The 24,121-nt window shown below is 41.2% G+C and overlaps 2 protein-coding genes across 3 annotated transcripts; both read left to right on the forward strand.

Annotated features, from left to right (window-relative positions):
- Positions 1–402: 402 nt before the first annotated feature.
- LOC308130871 (forkhead box protein P1-B-like) lies at positions 403–12,997 on the forward strand. 2 transcript variants are annotated; one of them, XM_080497376.1, is made up of 17 exons: positions 403–482; positions 2,869–3,003; positions 4,495–4,527; positions 6,895–7,032; positions 7,126–7,215; positions 7,682–7,802; positions 7,928–8,033; positions 8,147–8,254; positions 8,477–8,564; positions 8,877–8,954; positions 9,092–9,287; positions 9,449–9,525; positions 9,632–9,733; positions 9,871–9,998; positions 10,720–10,774; positions 11,466–11,632; positions 11,730–12,997. In XM_080497376.1, the coding sequence occupies exons 2-17, from the start codon at positions 2,884–2,886 to the stop codon at positions 11,890–11,892; spliced, it is 1,770 nt and encodes a 589-aa protein (XP_080353502.1). In that variant the 5' UTR covers positions 403–482; positions 2,869–2,883; the 3' UTR covers positions 11,893–12,997. The 2 variants fall into 2 exon arrangements, with proteins under 2 accessions (XP_080353502.1, XP_080353503.1); XM_080497377.1 differs by lacking the exon at positions 4,495–4,527.
- A 3,515-nt stretch (positions 12,998–16,512) lies between these two features.
- On the forward strand, positions 16,513–24,065 carry LOC308130919 (2-epi-5-epi-valiolone synthase-like; the record flags this gene model as incomplete). The annotated part of the gene is made up of 5 exons (XM_080497434.1): positions 16,513–16,640; positions 19,158–19,791; positions 21,031–21,270; positions 22,161–22,413; positions 23,977–24,065. The coding sequence occupies 5 exons, from the start codon at positions 16,513–16,515 to the stop codon at positions 24,063–24,065; spliced, it is 1,344 nt and encodes a 447-aa protein (XP_080353560.1).
- Positions 24,066–24,121: the final 56 nt, after the last annotated feature.

The raw sequence follows: 24,121 nt of genomic DNA on the forward strand, positions 1-24,121 counted from the left end.
ATATTTGTATGAATTTACATACATATACACAAAATAACTAAATATATACCCAATGTAGACTTACATACACATAGAAATACTCATATAACACGTCTGAAAAAAGGTAAGGAGGAAATAAAACTTTAGGGGCATAGATGATGACAGATATACAGGATTTTTAGTTAGAAGAGAAGAAAAACTTTGTATATGTATGTCTTATGCGCTGGTTGTTGCATTTATGAATCAAAAAATCTAGTGATATCTTTATCAGATTGATAATGTCAAACAAAATTGTATTTTCTGGGTGTGATATGCGTCAAAATTCAAGTCCCTCTCAAGCAGTCCGCGTGTGATCATGACGTCACCATTGTTTACTTTTACATAAGCCCCGCCCCCTCCGTTAGCAACTTGTGGCTAGCTCGCGACCGAGGAAGGCACACAAGCGCCGAAGATCCTCTTCAGACACCACCCGAGCACCAGCCTGTCCGCCTTGGCATAACTCTGTAAGTAACCGCGAACACCCCGACAGCTCGCCGACTCTTGTTAAATTTGTGTCCGGCTCTTGTGAGTTGAATTCGTTGACATATTCACCGAGTGTTGTAACGAAGAGGGGGCGAGAGGAAGAGACAATTTCTCTCATGCTAGCGCCAGCACCGCTGCTAGCTTTTGTTGTAGCTGCTGGTAAATGTCTCCCCCCCCCCCTCCTGCGATGTCGGTCCACCGCTGCTCTCTCCCGTGTCGATAAAATAGCCAAATCTACAGCAGCCGCACATAAAAGAGACCGAGCTGTCTGACCCCGGGAGACCGTTAAACCTCGTGTCGTATCCGGGGTAATAAAAAAAAAAAAAAAAAAAAAGACATGCATTAGCTTCGTGCTCAGCGGAAACCTTCCCCTGCAACGGTCGGCGTGAACGGATATCGAATCCATTCATATCGCGTTAAGGTAACTTATTGACAAGTAACACCCTTATTCTCCCATAAATTAACTCCACGTGATAACGCGATCGTTCGTTTGTGTGTTTATATCGCTGGAGGTTTTGGTCAGTCCAGCTCTAAGAAGGTAATGCCGTCTAACACCCACTTAACTTGGGTCAACGTGAATCCGGCTAAACAAACGTGCGACTTTATATATGAATGACACTGAGATTGATGGGATGTAACTTTGTGTTATTTGAAATCACACGCGGACATGTTCATAGAGCCATCGCTTTCGTGGTCGTAATGTGAGCAGTATTCAGACAGCGACGGCAGAATGAAGGCAGATCTGCACCTCGCACTAAAAACAGCCATCGGCTCAACGGGGGATATTATATACTGATAGATGGCAGATAGGTTTACTCGATGTTTTTTCTTGCACAACAGTGATGATCTGTGGGTATACATTGCCGTAAGCCCCCCCTCTATCTCAGTAATGTAGGCACTATTCATCATTGTAGATTTACGTCTGTCAGCCGGGGTAACTTTAAGAGCTTGTGGAGGTTTTGTGGTCTCATCACTTGCCTTTAGGCACTGTTGATCAAAGTGTGCAAAAAGTTCCTTTAATCAGTACTCCTCATCTTATAAGATCTTTATTCCTTGAAAGATTACCAGCCACTTTAATGATTGTTAAATAATCTTTCACAATCTATATTTTTGTTTTTCCATTAAAAAAAAAAAAAAAAAGGAATCTGCTGCATCTACTTAACATTTTTTTGACATTGCCTGTTGTTACTGCATTATTAAAACGCAGTAAAGAAATTATCATCGCCCTATTATTCAGTCCATCCCCAGAACAGTCACACGGCAGAGCACAGTTGGGTAATTTCTGTTTTGTTGTATGCATAATGAAATTGATGAGGAGTAGGAGACACAGTAGTCGGTCTGGTTTTTTTTTTTTTTTTTTTGGAAGCAGAATCACCACCAACCTTTTCACAAATGTCTTCAGGAGACACTGCCCTTTGTCTTCAGTGCTAATCTTCTCTCTAATGCAAGAGTAAACAGTGGAAACCTCACAAACAACTGCCAGTTTTCATCAGATGGCCTTTCATTTTTTTAGGTGGTAAGAATTACTTCATTTGCAACCATGCAAGTTATGACATGCTCGTTAATGACACTGTGATGAGCTAACTTTTTAAGTTGGTTTCTTTATTTGTATTTCTTAAAGATTTTTTTTTTCCTACTTTCTGGTAGTGAACTGTTCCCTTTTCAGTCATTTGCATAGACTGATCAGATTGTCTGTATCTTACGCTTCAGTTGTGGCTAACCGATTCATTTGATTGAAAGATTTATTTTTATAAGTAACTTTTAGTAATACTGCAAGTAGTGACATCCTTGAGTCTACATGGTCTGTTTCTTTTCAGGCTTTCTGTGCAGCTTTCCATCTGCTTATATTATTTGTTTGCCTACTTTATTTATCTTTGTTTATGCTGCCTTAGCTTTCGACTCAAACACTCCCAAGCTGTATACATAAAGGCCTACTTGTGCATTGTACTACCTGCCACAGCCGTTTATCGCACCACCTGGTTAATGGTAAATTGTTCCAGAAGGAAGATATGTTTGCACATAAACACGGACCCAGGGCCCCTGTGTTTACAGTAGTCATGGCAGCACTCAGTTATTCAACAAATAGACCTTACATCTTCCTCCCTCACTTGTAGAGGAGCATGTTTGCACTGGTGGGTAGTGCTGCTACATGGTTGTTGTTCACTTTTAATGCTTCAGTTTTCACATAATTATACAGCGCAAGATTCATTCATATGAAGCTCTCGTTTCAGACTATGAAAGTTTTCATAATGAATCATGAACCTAATATAACCTTGAGAAGTTTTAGTCTTGGTAAGAGCATCCAGGCTGTGGTCTTCTACTACTTGTCTCCTCTGTGTTTTGATTCACCCTGATTTCCTTTTGCAGGTCAGTGAAGTCCAGATGCATGAGTCTCGGTCAGAACCAACAAGCTACAACGTTCAAGCGAGTCACTCAGAGAACGGAAATCCTGCTGAGAATGACAGTCGGCTGAGCCAGACTCCTCCTCCAGAGGCACCAAGGGTCAGTCTTTCTCAGCCACGTTCACTCAAAACATTTTGTAAACGTGCAACTTTGACAGAATCGTTCCTTTCATATTCTACAAAAAAATATATATTATTATGAATCTGAAGCTAGGGGGTTGGTTACTTCTAATAAAGGCAGTGATACAGGTTATATGTAGAAAAAATACATTTGCAGATTGAGACAGTCTGGAGTGTTTTTTTTATTTGATCTTTCTTTGTGTGTGTTTTATTTTTTTTGTTATACCAACCAATCAGGAGTCAAAGCAAAGACTTTGAATTTTGGAAGATTTGTGACATTTTACTAAAAGTTGCTTTTCAAATCACCTTCAGCTTTATTTTCATATTACCAATTAAAACATAGCCAGCGCGTGCCACTTTTACAGAGGAATATACAACAATTCCACATGAACAAGCAAAGGCAGCAGCGTGGGAAAGGAGTAAGTCAGAGGTGGCATTTCCTCAGCTCCACCAGTAGGGCTAGAAAAAGACGAATAAACAATCCTACATCAGAAAGGAGGCAGAGATCACAAACTTCCACTTCCACTATCCGAGATCCTACAGGAAAATAAAGCTGTAGACAGGTTATTAGTGATATGTAATGGTGGTGTGGAGAAAGTAGAGAACTTCAGTGTTATAAAGCAGTTCAATCAGCAGTCTAAACCTAAAGCAGCTTCACTAGAAAATGATCCAGGGTAACTTGAGACAACCCCGACTGTAAGATGTATCAAATAGAAGATGTTAAAATGAGATATGGTAGTTTTAAAAGTTCCTTTCTAAACTGTCCTGTTGTACTTTGTATCGTGTTGTTTTTATAGATATTCCTTTTTTTGAGAGAAATCTTATTGGAATCAAATGATTAATCAGAACAGTCAAATTAAGACATTAAATAAAAGCACAGCTCAATTCTGTTTAGAGGAGCTTATTTTTTATTTATTTTTAAATCTCTTGAGTACATTTAGTTACTGTGTTGCACTATTTTCCAGACGTATGGGTGCGTGCGTAAAGGTTTGTCCTCATCGCTACAAATATGTGTTGCAACTGATCTGGCTGCTTCTCCGCTCACCAAAGTGTGAATAGTGTTTTCCTGCGTCTGAAATTGTTTGCAGCTCATCTGGTACGCGAGCGCCACAGATTTTCTTGTCAGTATTCATGCACACGTCAGCTGGGTGATGATAAGGGACGTAACACAGGCTGAGTTTGAGTTACCTTGTTGTGTAAATGCATCGCAGAAGCTCTGACTCGGGTTTGTCACAGTTTCTCCAAACGGCAATGTCTTATATTTCTGTTGAAAAGAGGCGCGGGGAGGTGGTGGGGGTGGGGGTGGGGGTAGTGGGGGTAGTGCCGAGGTTGAGAAGGGGGAGGAAGAGCACAGCTCCTGCTGGGCGGAGGGATCAGTGTTATATTGTTAGTTTTGTTTATGCTCACATCATGTAGGTTAGTGAGGCTGTGGCAGAGAACATTGTTGCTGAGAACTGTTTGTCTCTTCCAGTACCCAGACAGACTTTTCAATGGAGACTATCAGGTTTGTCCAACTTGGATCTCTCTCTCTTTTTTTTTTTTTTATTGTTCTGTTATAGTAGCAGGATTTTTTTTGTTTTTGTTTTCCCCTCAATTGCTGGCTTTGTATTTATTTTTTCTAAACTGTGTTTGTGTGTCTGTGCATGGAAATGATGTCACATCATTGTGGTTTGTGTGATTTCAGATTTCATCCAATAAACTCAACTTTATTTGAGTTTATTGCCAGGAACATGCGTTTTCCTAAATGTGCTGTTTTCTTGCGCCACACCCATTAAAGGGCACATTAGCGAGAATTAAATCACATACGTGGAGACACATTGTGTTTGTTTTTCGGCAAGTTTTCTGCATTTCTGTTTGCTGTCAGTCATCTCGGAGTTCACAAGACCAGTCTTGCGGGAACAGATCTGTGTTTACACTCAGTTGCTCGCTGGTATGACTTTCAACAATAACAACAACAGAAGATGTTTGGACTTGCTGGCTGCCATGGCAACGGGGATTAGGCAGAGGCTGTTGTTGTGTTGATGGTGTCCACAGAAAAAAATAGAGGGGCCAACTGGCTCTGTCTGTGGGATAGACCTGTTTTCATTGCTTTGGTGGCCACCTCTGCTGCATTGAATTTCATAAGAAAGGACGAACTAGGAGGCAGTCATCTGTTATTGTTAGCCCAAAGCCTGTGTGAAATTCACTGTCAGTTTGTTTACCCGATTCAAAACAGACTCTGCCTTGGAGAGTAATGTTTGTTTGTGGTTCAGACCTTAATTAAAATACGAATCTCAAGTTCTGTTTTCGTAAACAGGCTCTGTATGCTTTTTTATTCATTATTTATATCTCTGTGCAATTTTGATTACTCTGTTTATGTTTACTGTAAACATCCCCTGAGCTGTGAGGCTTGACAGTGAGGGGGAGGGTGTGGTAATTTGCTGCGTGCCTAGCCAAGGAGGTTGTTGTTGTTTTTGTGGTATGGGCTGTTGTTGTTGTTTTGATGGAGCTCTAATTCCCCTAAGCCATCCAGTGGTGGTGGTGGTGTTTTTGTTTGGTTCATTTTTAGCTGAAATGGCAGTTGAGTCAGTTCAGCTTCCCAGACTGACCAATGAAGTGGGAATAATAATCAGTTCTGTGAGTAGCTCCAAATCCTCCTTTATTTTTTTTAATATAGAAATTTGAGCACGATGTAGAAGTTACAGCTGAATTAATTAGTTGAAGATGAAATATTTTAATTTAAATCTATAAAAATAGACATTTATTTATCTGTTTTCTGTGATGGCAAACTGAGTATGTGTCACCTTATCAGCTTGATTAAATCTGTTCTTTCATTGCCCTTCCTATAGTGAAGTTGTGGGGAAATGTAATTACATTTAAGTGAGATTGTGGCAGAGCGTTTTGGTTTTAATAATAAATATGTATTTATTATGGTTACAGAAACTGTTTTGTTTTTGTTTGAGTTGATACATATAATTATTTCCAGTCTAATTTTTTTTAACTGCAGTTATTTTTGAATTGATGAGGAACACTGTGTTTCTTCCATGTATCTGAAAAACAGTCAAATGTAAAAAAACAGCGCAGTAAGATTTTTTTTAAATCATTACTTTGAGGGAGAATTGTTTTGTTTTTTTCTTTTCTTTTCTTTCAACCACCGGTCTTGAGAAAGCCCCTTTCAAAAGGAAGAAGCCTCTGACACCGCCCGACCCGGCAGCGGCCGGCCATCTGTTTCCACCGGTTGGGCTTAGGGGAGGGGGACGGCAAAGAGAGAAAAGACCGTCACAGAGAACAACAAACGGCAAACTACAAAACAATCAGCAGGCTGATGGGGCCAAAAACCACAGATCACAAATCGCTCAGCTCTGCAGCGACTGATACCTGTCGTAAGCGTTAGAGAGAACTGAGAGATGAAAGGACTGACTTCCTGTGAAATCAGACAGCTAATTTTGCCACACGACTTTGTGACGTTGCACATGTTTTGCTTGTTGTTTGTTTGTTTGCTGTTATTGCGGCACAGAACAAGTGACCTCAGTTTTAGCCTTTCCCCACTGTTTATTTGTTTTTGGGGGTTTTTTTTTTTTTCTTTCAAAGCTGCCATATATTAAATGGAAGTATCTGGCTTATTAAAATTATTTACGATGCTTGCAAAGCTTTGTTTTGCCTTTACGTTGCGCTAGCGGTACACTGTATATTTTTGTTGCTTGTCACTGCAGTGTTTGTCCTCATTAAATTTCCCCTCTGTTGTTGTGTTCTGTCACAGTCTCGACAATCCCTGTGTTTTCTCCGTCTTCTTCTTCTTCTTTTTTTTTGTCTGTCTTGGTGCAGACTTTTAACTCACCGCTCTCCTCTTCCGTTTGTTTTGATTTTTTCCTTCTTCTCTTGTATGGTAAAGGTCCCAGTGTCATTGTCCATGATGACCCCACCAGCAGAGGCTCCGCAGCAGCTGCAGCAGACACAACAGCAGCAGGTCCTCACCCCTCAGCAGATCCAAGCCCTGTTCCAGCAACAGAAAGCACTCATGTTACACCAGGTGATGCATGTTTCATGTTTCTTCACAATGCATTTTTTTTTTTTTTTTTTTTAACTCTCGAACCTGACATCGATTTCTCCAACACGTCTACAGCAACAAATTCAAGAGGTCTTCAAGAATCAGCAAGAGCAGCTAAACCTGCAGCTGCTGCAACAGAAGAATGCCGGGATGGTCAGCCAAGAGGTTTGTCAATGAGATTAATAAGATTCACATGGCAGAGACGGTACTGTGCAAGTGATACAACAACACCGGAGTGAAGGGGGAGGGGGGGGTTCTTTGCAGTCTCGGTGTATTGAGTTCACCACAGCACCCACTCCTGCAGCTCGATAGATCTCAGTGCACATTCAGCTAATCTGTGTTTCCCGCTTATAAAAGGAAACGCACCCGGCTGGTCATGTCCACGGATTTATGCGACATCCTGCCGCTATAAACTTGTCCTCAAGTCGTCCATTTGCACTCTCAAAGGATGTCGTTTGTGTGCTAGCGGCTTTAATACTTCAGATCAGCCTGAGCTTGTTCGAATGAGGAAGCCGACATCAGGTGTTGGATGCCTAAAGATTTTTGAGGCAGTGATTGAGCAATAGAGTATGTTATGGTTAAAGGGTAGATGGATTTATCGACCGGTGTCTTGTTGTGGTCTCCGTCACAGCTGACAGCCCAGCAGATTGCCATCCAGCAGCAGCTCCTTCAAGTGCAGCAGCAGCATCTCCTCAACCTGCAGAGGCAGGGCCTTCTGTCTGTGCTGCCCACCAGCCCGCCTGCGGTCCCAGGTACACTCCTTTACATCTGACACCGAGTCAAATATACGTAAACCTACACTAGATAATGTTTGTTTTGGTTTTTTTTTTTTTTTTATCTATTTTATCTGAAAGTGTATGACTTTGTGCACTTCCAGGCAGTGAGAATGGTAGCATCCTGTCCACTGGTGGAGACACCAGAGAGTCTTCCAGTCAACAATCCTGTGCTAATGGCCACCAAACACTCCTGAAAAGGAAAGACAGGTGCTCCCAAATGCTACTCTTTGCTCCACTTTTTTTTTTTTTGTGTTTATCCAGATTTGGCTTGTGTTTTTCAGAACGAGTTCTAAAAGTAGATATTTTGACTCTTTGCGCAGCGGCCCAGCAGAAGAGAACACACAGAACAGCCACCCTCTGTATGGAAATGGCATGTGCAAATGGCCGGGATGTGAGACAGTCTTTGGAGACTTCCAGGCATTTCTCAAGTGAGTGCAGAAACCCGCCGACGTGACGCTCATTCACATCAGTATGAATATGCAAAGATGTCGTGAACATAGTGTCCTGATATTTTATTTTATTATTTTTTTAAGAATATTTGACCCAGAACATAGAATCTGTGATGATCAAGCATGATAACAAGCTAGGTTTCTCATTAATTCATATGTTAAAGATTATCACGTTGTAATTTTGAATGTGTTTGTGCGCAGACATTTGAATAGTGAACATACACTGGATGACAAGAGCACAGCACAATGCCGTGTGCAGATGCAAGTGGTTCAGCAGTTGGAGCTGCAGGTATGAGTTTGAGTCTTTTTACATTTTTTTTCTTTTTGGTCGAATATCCACGGGGATAAGAAATGTTCCTAACAATTACCTGCTTCTACAAATTCATCTGAACTAATAATGACAAGGGACTTTGTTGAGTTCCTCTGAAATACCCGGAGAAGTGCATGCTCAAATGTTTTGCAGTTTCTACACCCTGGAAACAGGAGTGATCCTTTTAGATAATTACACTCCTCGCGATGCCAGAAACAAAGACGTTCCCACACCGAAGCTGCGAGTTCACCGAGCCTCACCTTCTATTTCTGTCGTCCCGTCTTAACGCAGCTGAAGAAGGACAAAGAGCGGCTGCAAGCGATGATGGCTCACCTGAAGTCCTCCGAACCCAAACCCGCCGCACAGCCCGTCAGTTATTTCCCGTCAATTATAATAAGTATTATTTTGCATTTTAGTTGCGCTGACATTCTGCTGACTTAATCGCTCTGTGTGTGTGTGTGTGTGTGTGTTTCTTTTTTGTTTTGTTTGGTTTGTTTGTTTTCCAGGTCAATCTGGTGTCTAACGTGTCTTTCTCCCAGACGACGTTGCCCAAAGGCCCTCCTCCTATGAGCCTCTCTCAGAGTGCCACAACACCATCCACACCCCTGACGCCGCTGTCTGAATCCCCCTCTGTCCTCACTCCCAATAGCCTGTTCACTGGAACCCCCGTACGGAGGCGGTACAGCCGCTCCGTGAGCCAAGGTAACCGTGAGATCGTGACTCGCTTCTTCTTTGTACTGAAGTCTTCACGTGTTTGTTTTGTTTGTTTTAATCAGCCTGGCTGGAATTTTAAAGTCTGGAATTCTTCATCCTGTTTCTTCACGTGGTTGAAAACCGATCATATTACTTCTGTTTTTCCACAGATATAATCGATAATAAGGAGTTCTACCTGAGCACGGAAGTTAGACCTCCATTTACATATGCCTCTCTCATTAGACAGGTAACTTGTCCTGCATTGAATCAGTCATGAATTATGAAAAAAGATCACTGAAGATGTTTGTTGTTGTTTTTTTAAACACATTTTTTTTTTTTTGTGTCTCTATCAGGCCATCTTTGAGTCACCCCGCAATCAGCTGACGTTAAATGAAATCTACAACTGGTTCACGAGAAACTTTGCCTATTTCAGACGCAATGCAGCTACTTGGAAGGTATGACTGGTGTCCGCCCAGAATCCTCCCCTGATAATTAGATAAAGAGAATAACTCCCTTTTGAAATACGTTTAGGTTTGTGTAGTTTTCTAACCAGACTTGGCGTCTTTGTTTTTATTTGCTCTCGATCTTCCAGAACGCCGTCAGACACAATCTCAGCCTCCATAAATGCTTCGTCCGTCTGGAGAACGTAAAGGGAGCGGTGTGGACGGTAGACGAGATCGAGTTTCACAGAAGGCGGCCCCAGAAAACGGCGGGCAACGGGTACGTATGCTCCGCACGCCGAGGCCGGAACGCCGCGCTGCGGCTCCACCTGTACTGCAAACAAAACCCAGACTCTCGATTCAATTGAGGCGAGCGTTCTGCGGTATTAATGAAAAGTCGATATGTTTGTACAGGGGAATTCATTCAGCTACACCTTATACACGGCTGCGATGATTTCAAGATAAAACACAGTAACAAGCTTTAGGGCATTAAAAAAAAAAAAAAAACCCACATGACCACTAGTTAACCTTTCACAGTACATTGACATGCGGGACTAAAATGCTCTGAAGCGACTTCCACACAGGTCGGGCCGCTCCCCTTCAACAAAGCACTATCAGTCATTTATCGCGACGGGCAACACATCGGCTTTATTTCTGGTTTGTTGTGTCCCGTAACAATGACTTTATTTGTGTGGGTTACGTCAAACAGAGTGTATGTGTGTGTGTGTGTGTGTTGGCACGACTCCAGTAGAGAGAGGGAAAGTTCAGTGAGCACTAAAGACTTGTAGTTACTGCTGCTCTGTCAGCCAAAAAAAGGCTTTATAGATCAGTACTGAAGTGTGTGTGATGAATTACATGTCAGGATGGTGAAATTGTGTCTCATTTTCTTTTGTTTTTGGTTTGAAAATGAGAAAAATGGAGTTACAATGCTGCTGTGAAGGTATATGTCGAATCCTCTCAGATGCTGATGGTAACAGTCTGTTGTATTTGTGTACCATCAGATCGCTGTTGAAGAACTCTCAGAACCGTCAAGGCTTAGTGGGGTCCGGTCTTCAGGTAAGAACAAACAATCGTACAAAAACAACAAAGGTGAAATGTTTTGGATTTACACTCGTTGAACTGTTGCAGGATTCCGCAGCCTGCAGCTTGAAAATGACATGTAAATTCACTTCTTTTTTTTTTTTTTAACTTCTTTTTGTATTATATTTGATTGCACTGCAGAAAATAATTTGAGGGGACTTTTAATCCTGTTTGACGGTGAAACTAAAAATGTGCGTGACATCATAATGAGTCACCGGCGCCACGCCTTTCACGGCTGCTGGTAAACGTCAGCTCGAGGTAGATTACTTCTGCAGCCAGTAAATAAAAAAAAAACAAAAACATCCATACACAAGAAAACATGAACGATAACCGTCTCGGGCCTGATTGTGACGTAGACAATTTATTTAATGTAATTTTTTTCCTTTTACATTTACAACCCTACAATTGATAAATTTAAAAAAAAGAAAAAATGGAAGGGAAATTGTGGGTTTGATTCTTTGGAGTAAGTTATTTGCCTTTACTGACAACAGTGCTGCTTATGCGTGTGTTTCATGATAGAAATTAGTGACGAACAAGAAATTATCCCAAGCTGAATAATTACAAATTGTAATAAAATGTGCATATGTATTTATTGTAGTTCTTGTTTAATCAATGTTATAATGTTAGAATATATATATTTTTTTTTGTTTGTTTTTGTTGTCTTCAGGGTGGCGGCATCGACTGCAACAGCTCCTTCTTCAACCCAGCCTGCATGGGCAGCTTCTCGCTGAACTCCCTGCCTCATATCCTCCAAGAGCAGATGAACGGAGCTCTGGCAAACGGATCTGGATACCAGAGTGACAGCAGCGCGACGCAGTCCCCCCCGCAGGCTTTGTGAGTAACCCCCCCCTCCCCCTACTCTCCCCGACCTTGGTGCCGGCTTTCGGTCTGACCCGTTTCTAATCGCGTTCTCCTTCCTCTTCGACGCCAGCATCAAAGAGGAGCAGGAGGACGAGGAGATATGCGAAAACTACCCGTACGAATCCCCAGAGAGCACAGACGAGCACGGCCACAGTCCAGACATGAACCCCGACGACGAGCAGTGCAGCCCGGAGAGGCCCAGCCTTCACCTCGATCGCGTGCCTTCTCTCTGACCGCCCGGCGCCGCCCCGCCGCCGCCTCACTCGTGTGACTCCATATTCCAAAACCACAGCTTCATCTAACGTAACCAAACACTCTGTTCTTGGGGATTTGTTTTGTTTTGTATTTATCAGCATTTTTCTGTTATTAATCCACCGTTCCATTCTTCTTTTTTTTTTTTTCTTTTTTTTTGTACAGTTGCGTGAAATCACACACACAAAAAAAAATCTGAATACATACGTGAAAATGTCTGCTTGTGACTTTTTTTTTTTTTTTTCTATAAATTTACACAAAAGGACCACGATGAGAAGCCAAAGCAAAGGGAACACTGATAGCTTGCACTTCACAATGGAAGTTTCTCCCCTCTTCAGCTGCTTTACGCGACACGGGGGTCACACTACCTAATTTTATTTTAGTAGTCATAATATATATATTAAAAAAAAAAAAATCTTAGAGGAGGAAAAGAAGTGAGTTGCTTTAAAAATGAAGATGTTCACTGCCAACATGATCGGATATATTTGTATTTAAAGGTATAATCAACTGATGGAAGAGAATCTGTAGCTTCTTTATACTTGTCGGTCTTTTTTCACCCCTTTCATGGACATTGCTGAAATTTGCTCCAACTGAGCTTGTAAAAGTAGATCCTATAGATTAACATTATTGTAAACCGATGCATCTCTATAAAATAATAAATTCCTCATGATATATGTGAATGGAGCGTGTGTGATTGAGTTTCATCGTAGTCTGCATAGTAAGCATTTCACATTGTGGAGTCCGGTTTGTTTGTTCTTCTTTTTTTTTTAACTTGAAAACACACCTACTTCTCTCAGTGAATGGTGATTACTCTTTAATGTAAAGTAGAGGCAGTAATTACGCTGGGTGTATGTCGACTTCAGCGTCATGTCGGAATGCTGCAGTTGACAAAATGAATGGGGAAAGAAATAGTTTAGAAAAAAGAAACAAAAAACATCCACCTACTTCATGATTACCTGTTAATTTAACATATAAGTGGCCTGACTCGGTCTGTCAGATGGAATAATACGGTCATTGAATCAATATTCTCTGCTGTTGGTGACAAATGTTCTATTTATATAAATCATTGAGATTCATCAATAAAGATTCAGCTCTGTTATCATTAAATACATTTGCATGTTTTACGTGATGTAGATTTAAAGAAATCTGTTGAGATTAAAGAATTGTCCCTTTATTATTTAGAATTTGGATTTCCGATTTAGAAAATATATAGTTCTTGATTTAATAACAGTATAAATGGAAAATGCTTGCTAAAAGCAAAACCCTGCTGTAGTTGCATCTGATGGTTTAAACTGAAGTTACAGGAGAGTAAATTGTATATGGACTAAATTCTTTTTCTACGCATCACGTGTATAATGGAATTTTCACTGCACTTTTCCAGTGGTGGAATTCAGGGTTTTTGGTTTATGTCTTGCTCATAGGCGGCGATGGCTTTCACTTACCCTCTTGCTGGTCCTGGGATTCAAACCAGTGACCTTTCACTTTCCAGCTCACCTCACTATAACCACTTACCAGTGCCAGAAGTAAAATACTCCATTAGTATATCGTCTTCGGATGGTGAATGTTTCTATAACTACATTTCTCTTTCTTGATTTTCTTATAGTTATTTAAAAAATACATTTGTCCCTGCAATAAAACTAACTTAGCGATCAAATACAACTACCCCAATATACCTCAAGTAACTTTACATTTCATTTGTGTTTGCTACACAATATAAATACATTTCCTACCCCTACCGTTGATGGACTGATAAATGTCGCTACACAGATGCAAACAAAGATTATTCAGCTGGATAAACGTGCGCAACACTTCTGACATCCTTCCCTGTCTAAATAATTCACTCAAGAGTTTTGTATGTGCATACTGTTCCAACAGTGTGTGAGATCTCTTTCAGAACTTCCTCTGAATAATGGGAATCTTGCAAGAATAGGAGCAACCGGCACACTGGATTCCTGGTAGTAGTTCCTGGATGAGCTTAAACGAGCTCCGCGGTGTGATCCCCTGCAGATTAATGTCTGTCAGTCAGCTTTAAAGAGCCTGTTGACCGACCGTGTGCTTCTGCATCTGTACACAGAACAGGAAGGACCTGCAAGCGGGTGGTGAGGGATAGGCAGCGTTTCACACTCAGGACGACTTCACAGAATTTGACTTCCACCTCATGTGCCATCATATCCTGCAGGCCTGATAAAATAACCTCAAAACAAACATGTTTGTTGTTTTTTTTTTTATTATTGTGGGAGAACTGAGAAGATGCAAACAGGGAAAGTCTTTGAACCCTCCGCACGAGGTGAAAGTACTCCTTCATTCTGATTTATTCTAATTCTAATGTGAGTCGTTAAGTCATCTAGAATATAAAAAAAAAGAAAGAAAGTTAATCTGAAGTGATTGACTTGATGCATTAGCTGAGGAAGAGTTCATTTGTGTCACTGAATGAAACTTGTTCAGCTCAGAAAGTGGAACCAGATGCTTTCCCGCATGTTAATGGCACTCTGAATAATTGAACTGGAAATATTGGGAGTGAGTTATTTGCGTAGTGGCGACGGGGCCGGGTGTTGAACCAGTGCTAAATAATTATGCCAGGACTTGGAAAATGGTTTTGCTTACATCATTTTCTCAAAGGGTTTGGTCAGAGAGATCAAGCAAGAGAGTTTTTTAGTTTTTTTTTAACTGAAACTGTAGTCCCCCGCCCCCTTTTGCACCCGACCCAGGGCTGGGTCCGGCTTCTCCCTCTGTGCTGATTCATACGTGCCTGACATGGGAGGTGTTTTTTTTTTGTTTCACACTAAACAACAGTTGATGCAATTAAGCTAAGACTAAAAAAAAAACAACCCCCGTCATAACTGCAGTGTTAATTATTGACAACATTGATTTGTGTTTAGATGTGCTACGAAAACATTTTGAAGGGTATAATTTCATCCGGGGTAATTTCCGTGCCGTCCTCGATCCAGTCTGGTTGAGTCGTTTGTGGCAGAAGAAGAAGTGCGTGACGTAGCCGGCCTGTTTCATGTGAAAGCGCACAAAGCTGACGGACGGAAGATGATATTTCCCGTTTAGGTAAACGTCAACGTGATGTTACTTTTAGCTTACAAACATGACTTTGTCAGTGGCAGGTTCAATCTCCCGCCTCTCTTTGTCCATGTGTGTCCTTGAGCAAGGCACTGAACGTCAGACTGCTCCCAGTGGATGGGATTCAAGCTCCTCCATCACACACACACGGTGTCATAAAAACCTTTAAACAACAGTTAGATAAAAATGTCTATATTTTCAAAAAACAAACAAACAATTATGACAAAAAAACATACTACAATCTCAACATGAAGCCAATTTTAATACCTTCTCCAGCAAAATACATTGAAATGTTCCCAAAAGAAACTTCTCCTATCGCTGTTAGATTTTGCCTGTTACATTTTTACAACTTGCTCAGTGGTTCAGTGGCAGTTTTGCTCCACCGGCCTTTTGTTTGACACCCCTGAACTAAGCAAAAGCTCTTTCTCTGTTTAACCAGCTCCTTTTTTTCCCCCAAAATGTTTTTCCAAGAACTAAAATAAATCCACCACTTTTCAAAGAAGTGATTAGTAACTTTAATTGGGTAATAATATTATAAAGCACGTTTCTTTAGCCACGTGATGTTTGTTTTAGCTGAACTTAATGAGCTAATCTTTAGAGAGACCCACACGTTGCTCACTTGCAATAAGAAACACTATGATAGATAATGAAACCGAGCAACTTTTCTAAGTAGTCGCTTTTGTTTTTAACCGAGTGGTAAAGCAACTCCTTTAATTTTTAAAGAAATACCAAGGAGTTGTAATAAACCCCATTGAGGGCAGAACAAACATCAACTAGTGTAAGATTGATGCTGTAAAAATCAGCCTGTTGGAGATTCCAGTCAGGCAAAGATTACATTTAATCAATGTAATGCATTTAATGTATTATTTAAGTAATCGACACTGTTGTTTCTAATTTATTCTTTGAAGACTGCACACTTTTAGGAAAAGTAGTTGGTATAACACTGAGACCCAAGTCAAGATATCAGTAAAAAATACATCAGCATCAAAGATCAGATCTTTGATCAGATTTGCCAAAAGATGCACAGAGTTGGGTAATCTTTTAAAGGGATAATATAATAAAATTGAAAGACGAAGTAGTAGCTACGAATGGAAGATGAATTTTCCTTCAGCCTGTCAAACTTTTGCGAAAGATAAGTGAATGTTTTCATCAAACGTCTTTGAAGTTGTTTTCCTCTCATATTCCAACTCAAACTCAGATTGAGCTGTGTGCAGCCCCTCAAATGAAATGACTCTGACATCCGTCAGCCGGGCAATTGAAGCTCTGCAAACAACACAACATTGCGAGTCAAACACAGGGAGAACATGCAAACCCATGAGCTGCTTTTGCTTCAACACGACCCTGACGGGAAACGACTGCCCCCCTTTTGTAGCTTTGGTGGGTATAATAATATTAATACTTAGAATAATACGTTTTCAGCACAGATCTCAGGGGAGCACGTGGAGCCGCGATCGCGTCTTCGTCACGGACGTCCTGGACGTCATTCTGCAGAGCGTGACGGCTGAGGACTGCTGGCAGGCCGCCACTCTGAGAGCATGACTTCAAATGACAAGTCCAGCTGTTCCCGGGAAACCCAGTTCAATCTGGTCCAAGTGAAGGGGACGTGGACCCGGCAGGAGGAGCCGGGCCAACTGGCAGCGGGGAAACTGTCACGGGCTAAAATGTGAGTTTTTATCAAAAGTCACGTTCATGACAAACGGGTATCAATTATAGTTTTGAAGTTTTCTCGATTTTTATTTTTCACCGGGTCAGATTGGATGCTTGTGTGTGACAGGGTGAATTTAGCTTGACAAAAACAGGGATAAGAGTAATAATGCTTTGTATACGTTGGAGCATGTATCAATTTTTAAACTTCTGCTCAGTGGATGCAGTGTTTGGCTTCCACGTATATGAGTGAATGGCATGGTCAGGAGGTGGCATACCTTTCTATTTCTGTCACTTGTGTGAATCATGTTCAGCAGTCCTCATGATTTAACCCCGTGAAGGCCACTCACCGACATGCTTCAATACTTTAGGACGTTAAAATACACCTATATAGCGATGATATTTTAAAAGAAAAAGCGTCGAACTGACCAAACCCACGCAGAATTCATAATTTCTCGCAGCAATAATCCCATAAATTGGATTATAATCTTACTGACTCTCTGTAAAAGACTGACTGCGGACTGAGTACCAATGTCCCGCTATTTATAAGATTCTTACAAACATTGAGTGGATATTTAAATTGTCCGCACTAGTTTTGTGTGCTCAGGCTCTGTATTTCATTTTATATTGTAGTTAAATGCGTCGATCGAGTGCACAGACTGTAAGAAAGTCATTCTGCAAGACATCAGCACAGCAGCACCTCTCCCTGTTCAGCACAACTATTCAATCATGTTTTCTAGGATTGCCATGCGTTTATAAATATTTATTTGAAACTAAAAGAAGAAATGTGGAAGTTACAGAAAATGGTCCACTTGCACAGTGAAGGGTTAGAAGTGGTTTACAATACCATATCAGTATAGAATAATGAAATGTGACACTTATTGTGTATAACACAATCAATTACATGTATTGTAGTGTCTTTCTCGGCAGTTTAAAGGATGGATTAAAGATTTAGAGTTTGGTATAGCTTTTCAAAAGCTTTCCACATAAAATCTGAGGTTTTTATTACAGTGCAACCTAATAAAACCACATTTTTAGAAATGTAATGACACATTTTCATTCATGTAAAATCAGCAAAATATGCTAATAACCATTTCTTAAGAATGCCAAAAGTTACATTTGCATGCATATTCCTGATAAAACATCTGCAAAGCTACTTTGGAGGATATTTACTGCTGCAGTCTGTGCATCCATGAGCTCATAGTCATATGTTTACAGCCTTTGCTGCAGCGTTGCTGCATTTCTTTGCACATTACTGCCCCCTGTAGGCAATGAAGCACTGATCTGGTCCACACAAAGTACATTTTGTTTTGGATGTAAAGCATTATAATAGGAATTAAATTAAGATTTTTCCATTTTCACTCTATTCCTCCTGCTCTAATACAATAATGTAATACATATGAATAATGTAATAATTCTGGCCACGTCACATTATTACGTGATTGAAGTGGAATTAACATGTCCCCTGAAGATGTGATAGCTCGTAGAAATGTCCTTTCATCGCTCATTTGTATTATTCCTCCTGAAATTGTTTAATATCACACATGAATAACAGGACAAGACGTGGACGAGAAAATGTAGACACATTTGACTGAATGTATAAATATGTAAAAGCTTAATGAAAAGACAATTAAATGGGAAAACAAATGGAAATGGAGAACAAACTTCAGCTATTTGCTGTTATATTACACTACTGGGACTTTAATCCATTTGAAATATACAGACATATTATTGGTGGCTCTATCATTATTCACCGCACACCATTTTCGTTCATATGCCCCTTATTTTAAATGTTTGTCTGTTTGCACTACTTTTTAAAAATATATTTAAATCGGTTTTTTTAATGCCTTTTTTACCGGTTGCTAAGCAACGACATTTCGTTGCCAGTTTCCTCACTGTGTGATGTACTGTGCAATGACAATAAAGAAAGTCTAAGTCTAAGTCTAAGTCTAATTTGCCTTAATGTCTCTTTTTACTACTTTTACAGCACAAGATGTAAAAAAAAAAAAATAAAAAAAAAGTTTTAGTGAAAATAGCTGAAATTATGAGTTATTTATGTTTTAGGGGACAGGGGACACAAATATGTGAAATTCTGCCAAGATACGTTGTTGACGCGGCAGTAAATGCTCAAACCGAGTTGTATTATTGACATGGTGACATTCAAAAATTCCAAAAAATGTTTTCAATAAAACAGACAAGTCAACAAACATTCTCATAATTGATATGACTTGCAAAAAGCCAGAAGTTATGTCAAAAATTGAAAATGACATTTTAAAATGTACTAAAATGAGATTTAAAAAAAAGAAAACGTGCGACAGGAGGGACGTTGCAGGCTTATTACAAATCTATTTCGTCAGCGTGACTGTGGAAAGGTTTAATTGAGACCGCCAGTTCCCACGAAACAGCCTCATGTCTGATGATGAAATCTATCTGATTTATTTCACGTGAGTCACTCCCGGTCTGACTTGAATCACAACTGTTCCAGCGGAGCTCACCAGGAACCCGTCTTCTATTTGTGTTTGTCGACTTCCACCAGCGTTGAGACTCAGTGGGATCATGGCGTCTCCTGGACAGTGGTCAGCCCCGTCGTCTTCACCTACAGAGTCGTTCAGTGCGGGAACCTGCTGGATCCCGAGAACGACACGCTGCTCTGGGGTCACGTCGGCGACGGAGGCCGCCTCGAGGGCGCCTCGAGTCGCCCCGCCAACGTGAAGCGCTTCGTCGTCGTCGACGAGACCGTCCACCGGCTGTACGGCTCCCGGGTGGCTCGCTACTTCGACAGCAGAGGGGTCGTGTACAAGCTCCTCCCTCTGCCCACCACTGAGGAGAACAAGAGCCTGGAGTTGGTCTCCAAAATCCTGGAAGAAGTTCACCGGTTCGGGATCGACAGACGCTCGGAGCCGATCATCGCCATGGGGGGCGGCGTGTGCCTGGACGTGGTGGGCCTGGCGGCGTCTCTGTACCGCCGGAGGACTCCGTACATCCGGGTGCCGACCACTCTGCTGGCGTACGTCGACGCCAGCGTGGGGGCGAAAACCGGGGTCAACTTTGCCGGGGGGAAAAACAAACTGGGGAGTTACGTGCCGCCGGTGGCGACGTTTCTCGACCGCGCCTTCTTCCAAACGCTCCCACCGCGACAGATCTCCAATGGGATGGCGGAGATGTTGAAGGTGCTCGCCGCCGCATGGTTTTTTTGGTGACGAGTGCAGCTTTCTGCAGTGCATGAAAATCGACGGTGTGCAATTTATTAGGTAAACGATGTTGAGTATCGCGATACCGATGTGATGGTGTGTCGCCTCCAGATGATCATGGGGTTTTTTTTCCTCTTTCTTGTGCATTTTTACTTGATTTTACTGCTTTTGCACTCATGCATTGTGAGGCATGAAATAATTAAAGCTCTGACTCAACAAAACGTCTAAAATGTTTTACATTTCTGTCACATTCTTACAACCGATCGCGCTTTGTGACATTGGGTTTGCAGTATATTATTGTAGTGTGCATGGAGACGTAACTCATCACCGTTCAGCCAGTGTTTGTCATATATATGTAACAGATGTTATATAACAGTATATGTGCAACATATTTTGCAGCTCTACTGTCACCAGACACAGTTTGTGTTGATGCTGGTGCTCAAACTAATAAGATGCATCCTGTTTTCACGCAAGATATTTGTGTTCACGACCTTTTATCACAACTAAACCAAAGCCCTGCAACTTGAGGGGTTTTCTGGAGTTTCCCCCTCCAAACAACCACCAGGAAACGAGAGTGAAAACATCTTTCTCTTGCCAAGTTGTCAACAGCATCCATATTCCCCGAGGGGCTGCAGAGTGACGTCGACCCCTGAAGTGTGGATCCATAATGATGTGGCACTTTGTGTGAACTCCAAACACTGAAGTGAGAACCAAGAGTTTCTGGAAGAAGAGCATCAATCTCCAAGAGAAACCTTCTTGGCACAAATATCCTGATAAAAAATCCTCAAATACACCTTATTCTATCTAGTTTAGGAAGACAGGTCGTGGATGCAGGACTCCTTAATAAACTTTGCATTGAAAGACTTAACATCTCTTTTGATTTGGGCAGCATTAAAAGTCATTATTCACACTGTAACGCCTGATGAGTTATTTCATCTCATATCATTTGAAGGAACTGGATACCTTAAAGAATTTATGTTTCTCAAATAATTGAATCATTAGAATTGATTCAAATTACAAGTATCATTCAGATATTCCAAAATACAAAAATTAACAAAATCATTAATAATAAATAATACATGCATGTTGTGCATGTGTGTATGTTTGATCTCCTGCCGCACTTAATAGCAGAGAATACGTGATGCAATGCCCACAGTGAGGAGCCTCCACCGTCCATATCGAACTGTCCACAGTTGTTGTGCTGCTTCCCCTCTTCAGATGGCTCTGATGAAGCACCGCGGCCTCTTCGAGCTGCTGGAGTCCGACGGCGGGAAGCTGCTGCACACCAAGCTGCAGTCAGACCAGACCGCCAACACATCCCAACACCAAGACGGCGCCGTGGCGTCCGTCCGCATGGCGATAGAGACCATGCTGGAGGAACTGGCTCCCAACCTGTGGGAGGATGATCTGGACCGGCTGGTGGACTTCGGGCACCTCATTAGCCCCGAGTTGGAGATGGTCAACTATTTTTATTGAATCGTCTCTAACTGACATTTTAATGAGCTTAGAAGCAGACATGAGCAGCAATATGGGAATGGTGACCAAAAAGAATTGTTACATTCGGTTGAAGTTCTATCAATTTGTTGAAGAAAGATTCTCTATAATCTGAATTACAGACATTCGGAATATGTTAGTATATGAAAAATGTATTTATTGAAGCGGCAACAAAACAGCTTTTATACCGCTGCTCAAACAATGAATACGAGTGTATCCGCAAAACTTTCTTCACTTTTCCGGGGGTCCATTCACACGACACCAGTGTGCAGAGCTACTGTATCTGCAAAGGTTTTATCCCGGCTCCCAAGGTGGAAAGATTCTTTCACAGTCACCCTCCTGCAGACTGCCAGAGGCTATGGAGTGCTTTTACTGCGCATATCTCTCCCCTCCCTTCTGCTCATCCATTTGTAAACAAACATGGCGGCCCCATAGTGGTATTACACACTGTCAGTATTCTAGTTTTATCATCCATATCAGTAGTTTTATAGTTGAGACTCACCCCTGATAGCATCCGATGCCTCATCAGTCCATATGGATATCAGGTTCTCTCCATTTTCTCCACGTTGATAGCGTATTGTTCTCTGCACACGTCAGTGTGGTTTCATTACAAAATCAAATGACAGCGCCCTCCCATGGCCCGGCATACTAACTACATTGTGGTCTCTGTGTCCGCTGCTGCAGTGTAAACGCACTTTTTTTTTTTTTTTTTAAAGAATTAGGTGTTGTCACGTGAAACGTTGTTGTGTAAACGGGCCCAAAATTACATAAGTTCTCCCAAGAAAAATTACACTTAATTTTCTCAAGTTTTCTGTTACTATACATCATCATTTCTTTGTCTTCTGGTTGTGCAGAGAGTTTTGCCAGCGTTGCTTCACGGGGAGGCCGTGAGCATCGACATGTCCTTCATGGTCTACGTGGCCCAGCAGAAGGGGCTGCTGACGGCAGAAGAGAAGCGCCGCATTGTGCAGTGCATGCTGGGTCTGCAGCTGCCCGTGTGGCACCCGGAGTGCACGCTGGCCCTCGTGCACGAGGCTCTCGGGGAACGTCTGAGGCACTCGGCCGGCTCTGCCAGGATGCCTCTCCCCACGGGCCTGGGACGTGCAGGTGAAAAAAAAAAAAGAGAGAAAAAAGAAAGAAAAAAAGCCAGGAATCCGCCCAACCTGTTTGTTAGCCGTTGCTCTGACATCGTTAAGTAAATCACAGCCTCAAAAACAAAAATTGGGATTATTCACAGCAATTAATTGTGCAAATGTTTAGTCTCTATTGTGTCGTCATCAGAACAGCCTCACCACACAAACATCGTAAATAAGCACCTAGAAAATGATCTGACTGTCACCGTGAGTGGTACAGGAGGGAGGGGTGGGAAAATAAATCTGTTAAGTGAAGCACAAACCCAATTCAACTTTATTTATGGATTACTTAAAACAACCACCAATAAGAGACGTAAACTCTAGAACAGAACAACTAACAAATAAAATAATGTAAAACACAAAATAAGAAGCATTGAAAATGAGTTTTCAAATAAGAAATAAAGGAGGTCTCATGTTTAAGAGCAGACGAAGCAAGCAAGAGAAGGTCCAATAAATTATTTGTAATTTTGAATCCACCAAAAAAAACGACAGAAATTTTGTGTTGGTGTCGCTGGATAACAACAGCTCCCGATATTTTGGTTTCTTTAAGTTTTCACAATATGTCATTGTCTTTGTTCTCTTTTGGATTCTATTTGCATTATAAACTGATTTTCAACAATGGTCTAATCTCCAGGCTAAAAACAAAGACAGCTTAAAAAAAAGAAAAAAACAGCTAAGACTGCATAGTTTTGAGGAAAAGAAAAAAAAGTTAAAAAAAGAAAGAAAGAAAAAGAACCATACAAAAAATGAAAAAGAGATTAAGCAAAAAAGAAGAAAAAATGGAAAATTTGTGGAAAAAAATTGAAATGGCCACAACAGCTCAATAATTATAAAAATATAACCAAAGTGTACCTGCAACAGTTCATTAATGCAAAATTATTCTTTTTATGTATAGCAATCTATTTTAAGATGTTAATCTGTATTGCAGATAATCACCATGTTTTGCAGATCCAGACAAATTTTATTTGGTGGAAAATCTTGAAAAACGTCTCTATTGGTCATGAAAGTTGCAGCCCTGTGAACTTAATCTGTTTCTCTTTGAACTCTTTCGCCTCACATCCACACGAAGCCAAACGAACAGCTGTGCAGCATCTTCTCTCTCGGAAGTAGAAAAATGTCACTTCCACCCAGAGGTTGTTGATGTTATCAAAGCCTCCGGACTCTCGGCACAATGGAACTCTTTTAAACTGAAATTTAGATTCACCATATTTCCTCTAATTTGTTACACATATTAACTTCCAAATCCCTGGCTAAAAATTGCACTTTGAAACACCCTTTTAAAAGGAAAAAGAAAATAGCCGTCTCATCCGCTTTTGTCGAAGACACACCAGAGTGAGAACATTCGTTTGTTTACACACTCAAACACTGTGAATGAATCGGTGCGCACCAGCTCACATTTCCTCTCTGGAGGTTTGATGTCCTTGAGCTGTGAATCACTTGATGCACAGAGACAGAGAGAGTGAAAGAACTCCTCTCACACAAATAACGCCGTCTTTGTCACACCAAATATGCTGATTTCGCTTCTCTTCTTTCACAGAAATCTTCCACGACGCCATTGAGGATAATATTCTTGCACAAGCTTTCCAGAACTGGACCGATGAGCTTTCATCTGCAGGGAACAAATAAAAAAAACAATCAAGTATGTGTGGGACTTTGTTTTTGTTTTTTGTGGGTTTATAAGA

This window comes from Blennius ocellaris (genome assembly GCF_963422515.1).
Source record: "Blennius ocellaris genome assembly, chromosome: 5".
NCBI lineage: Eukaryota > Metazoa > Chordata > Actinopteri > Blenniiformes > Blenniidae > Blennius > Blennius ocellaris.

Bases quoted from the DNA above. Each gene is read 5' to 3' on its own strand.
- LOC308130871 (XM_080497376.1), top strand. From the start codon at position 2,884: ATGCATGAGTCTCGGTCAGAACCAACAAGCTACAACGTTCAAGCGAGT. The intron at 4,528-6,894 runs GTTTGTCCAACT...TGTATGGTAAAG, and splicing joins TTTTCAATGGAGACTATCAG to GTCCCAGTGTCATTGTCCAT. The intron at 8,034-8,146 runs GTGCTCCCAAAT...CTCTTTGCGCAG, and splicing joins CTCCTGAAAAGGAAAGACAG to CGGCCCAGCAGAAGAGAACA.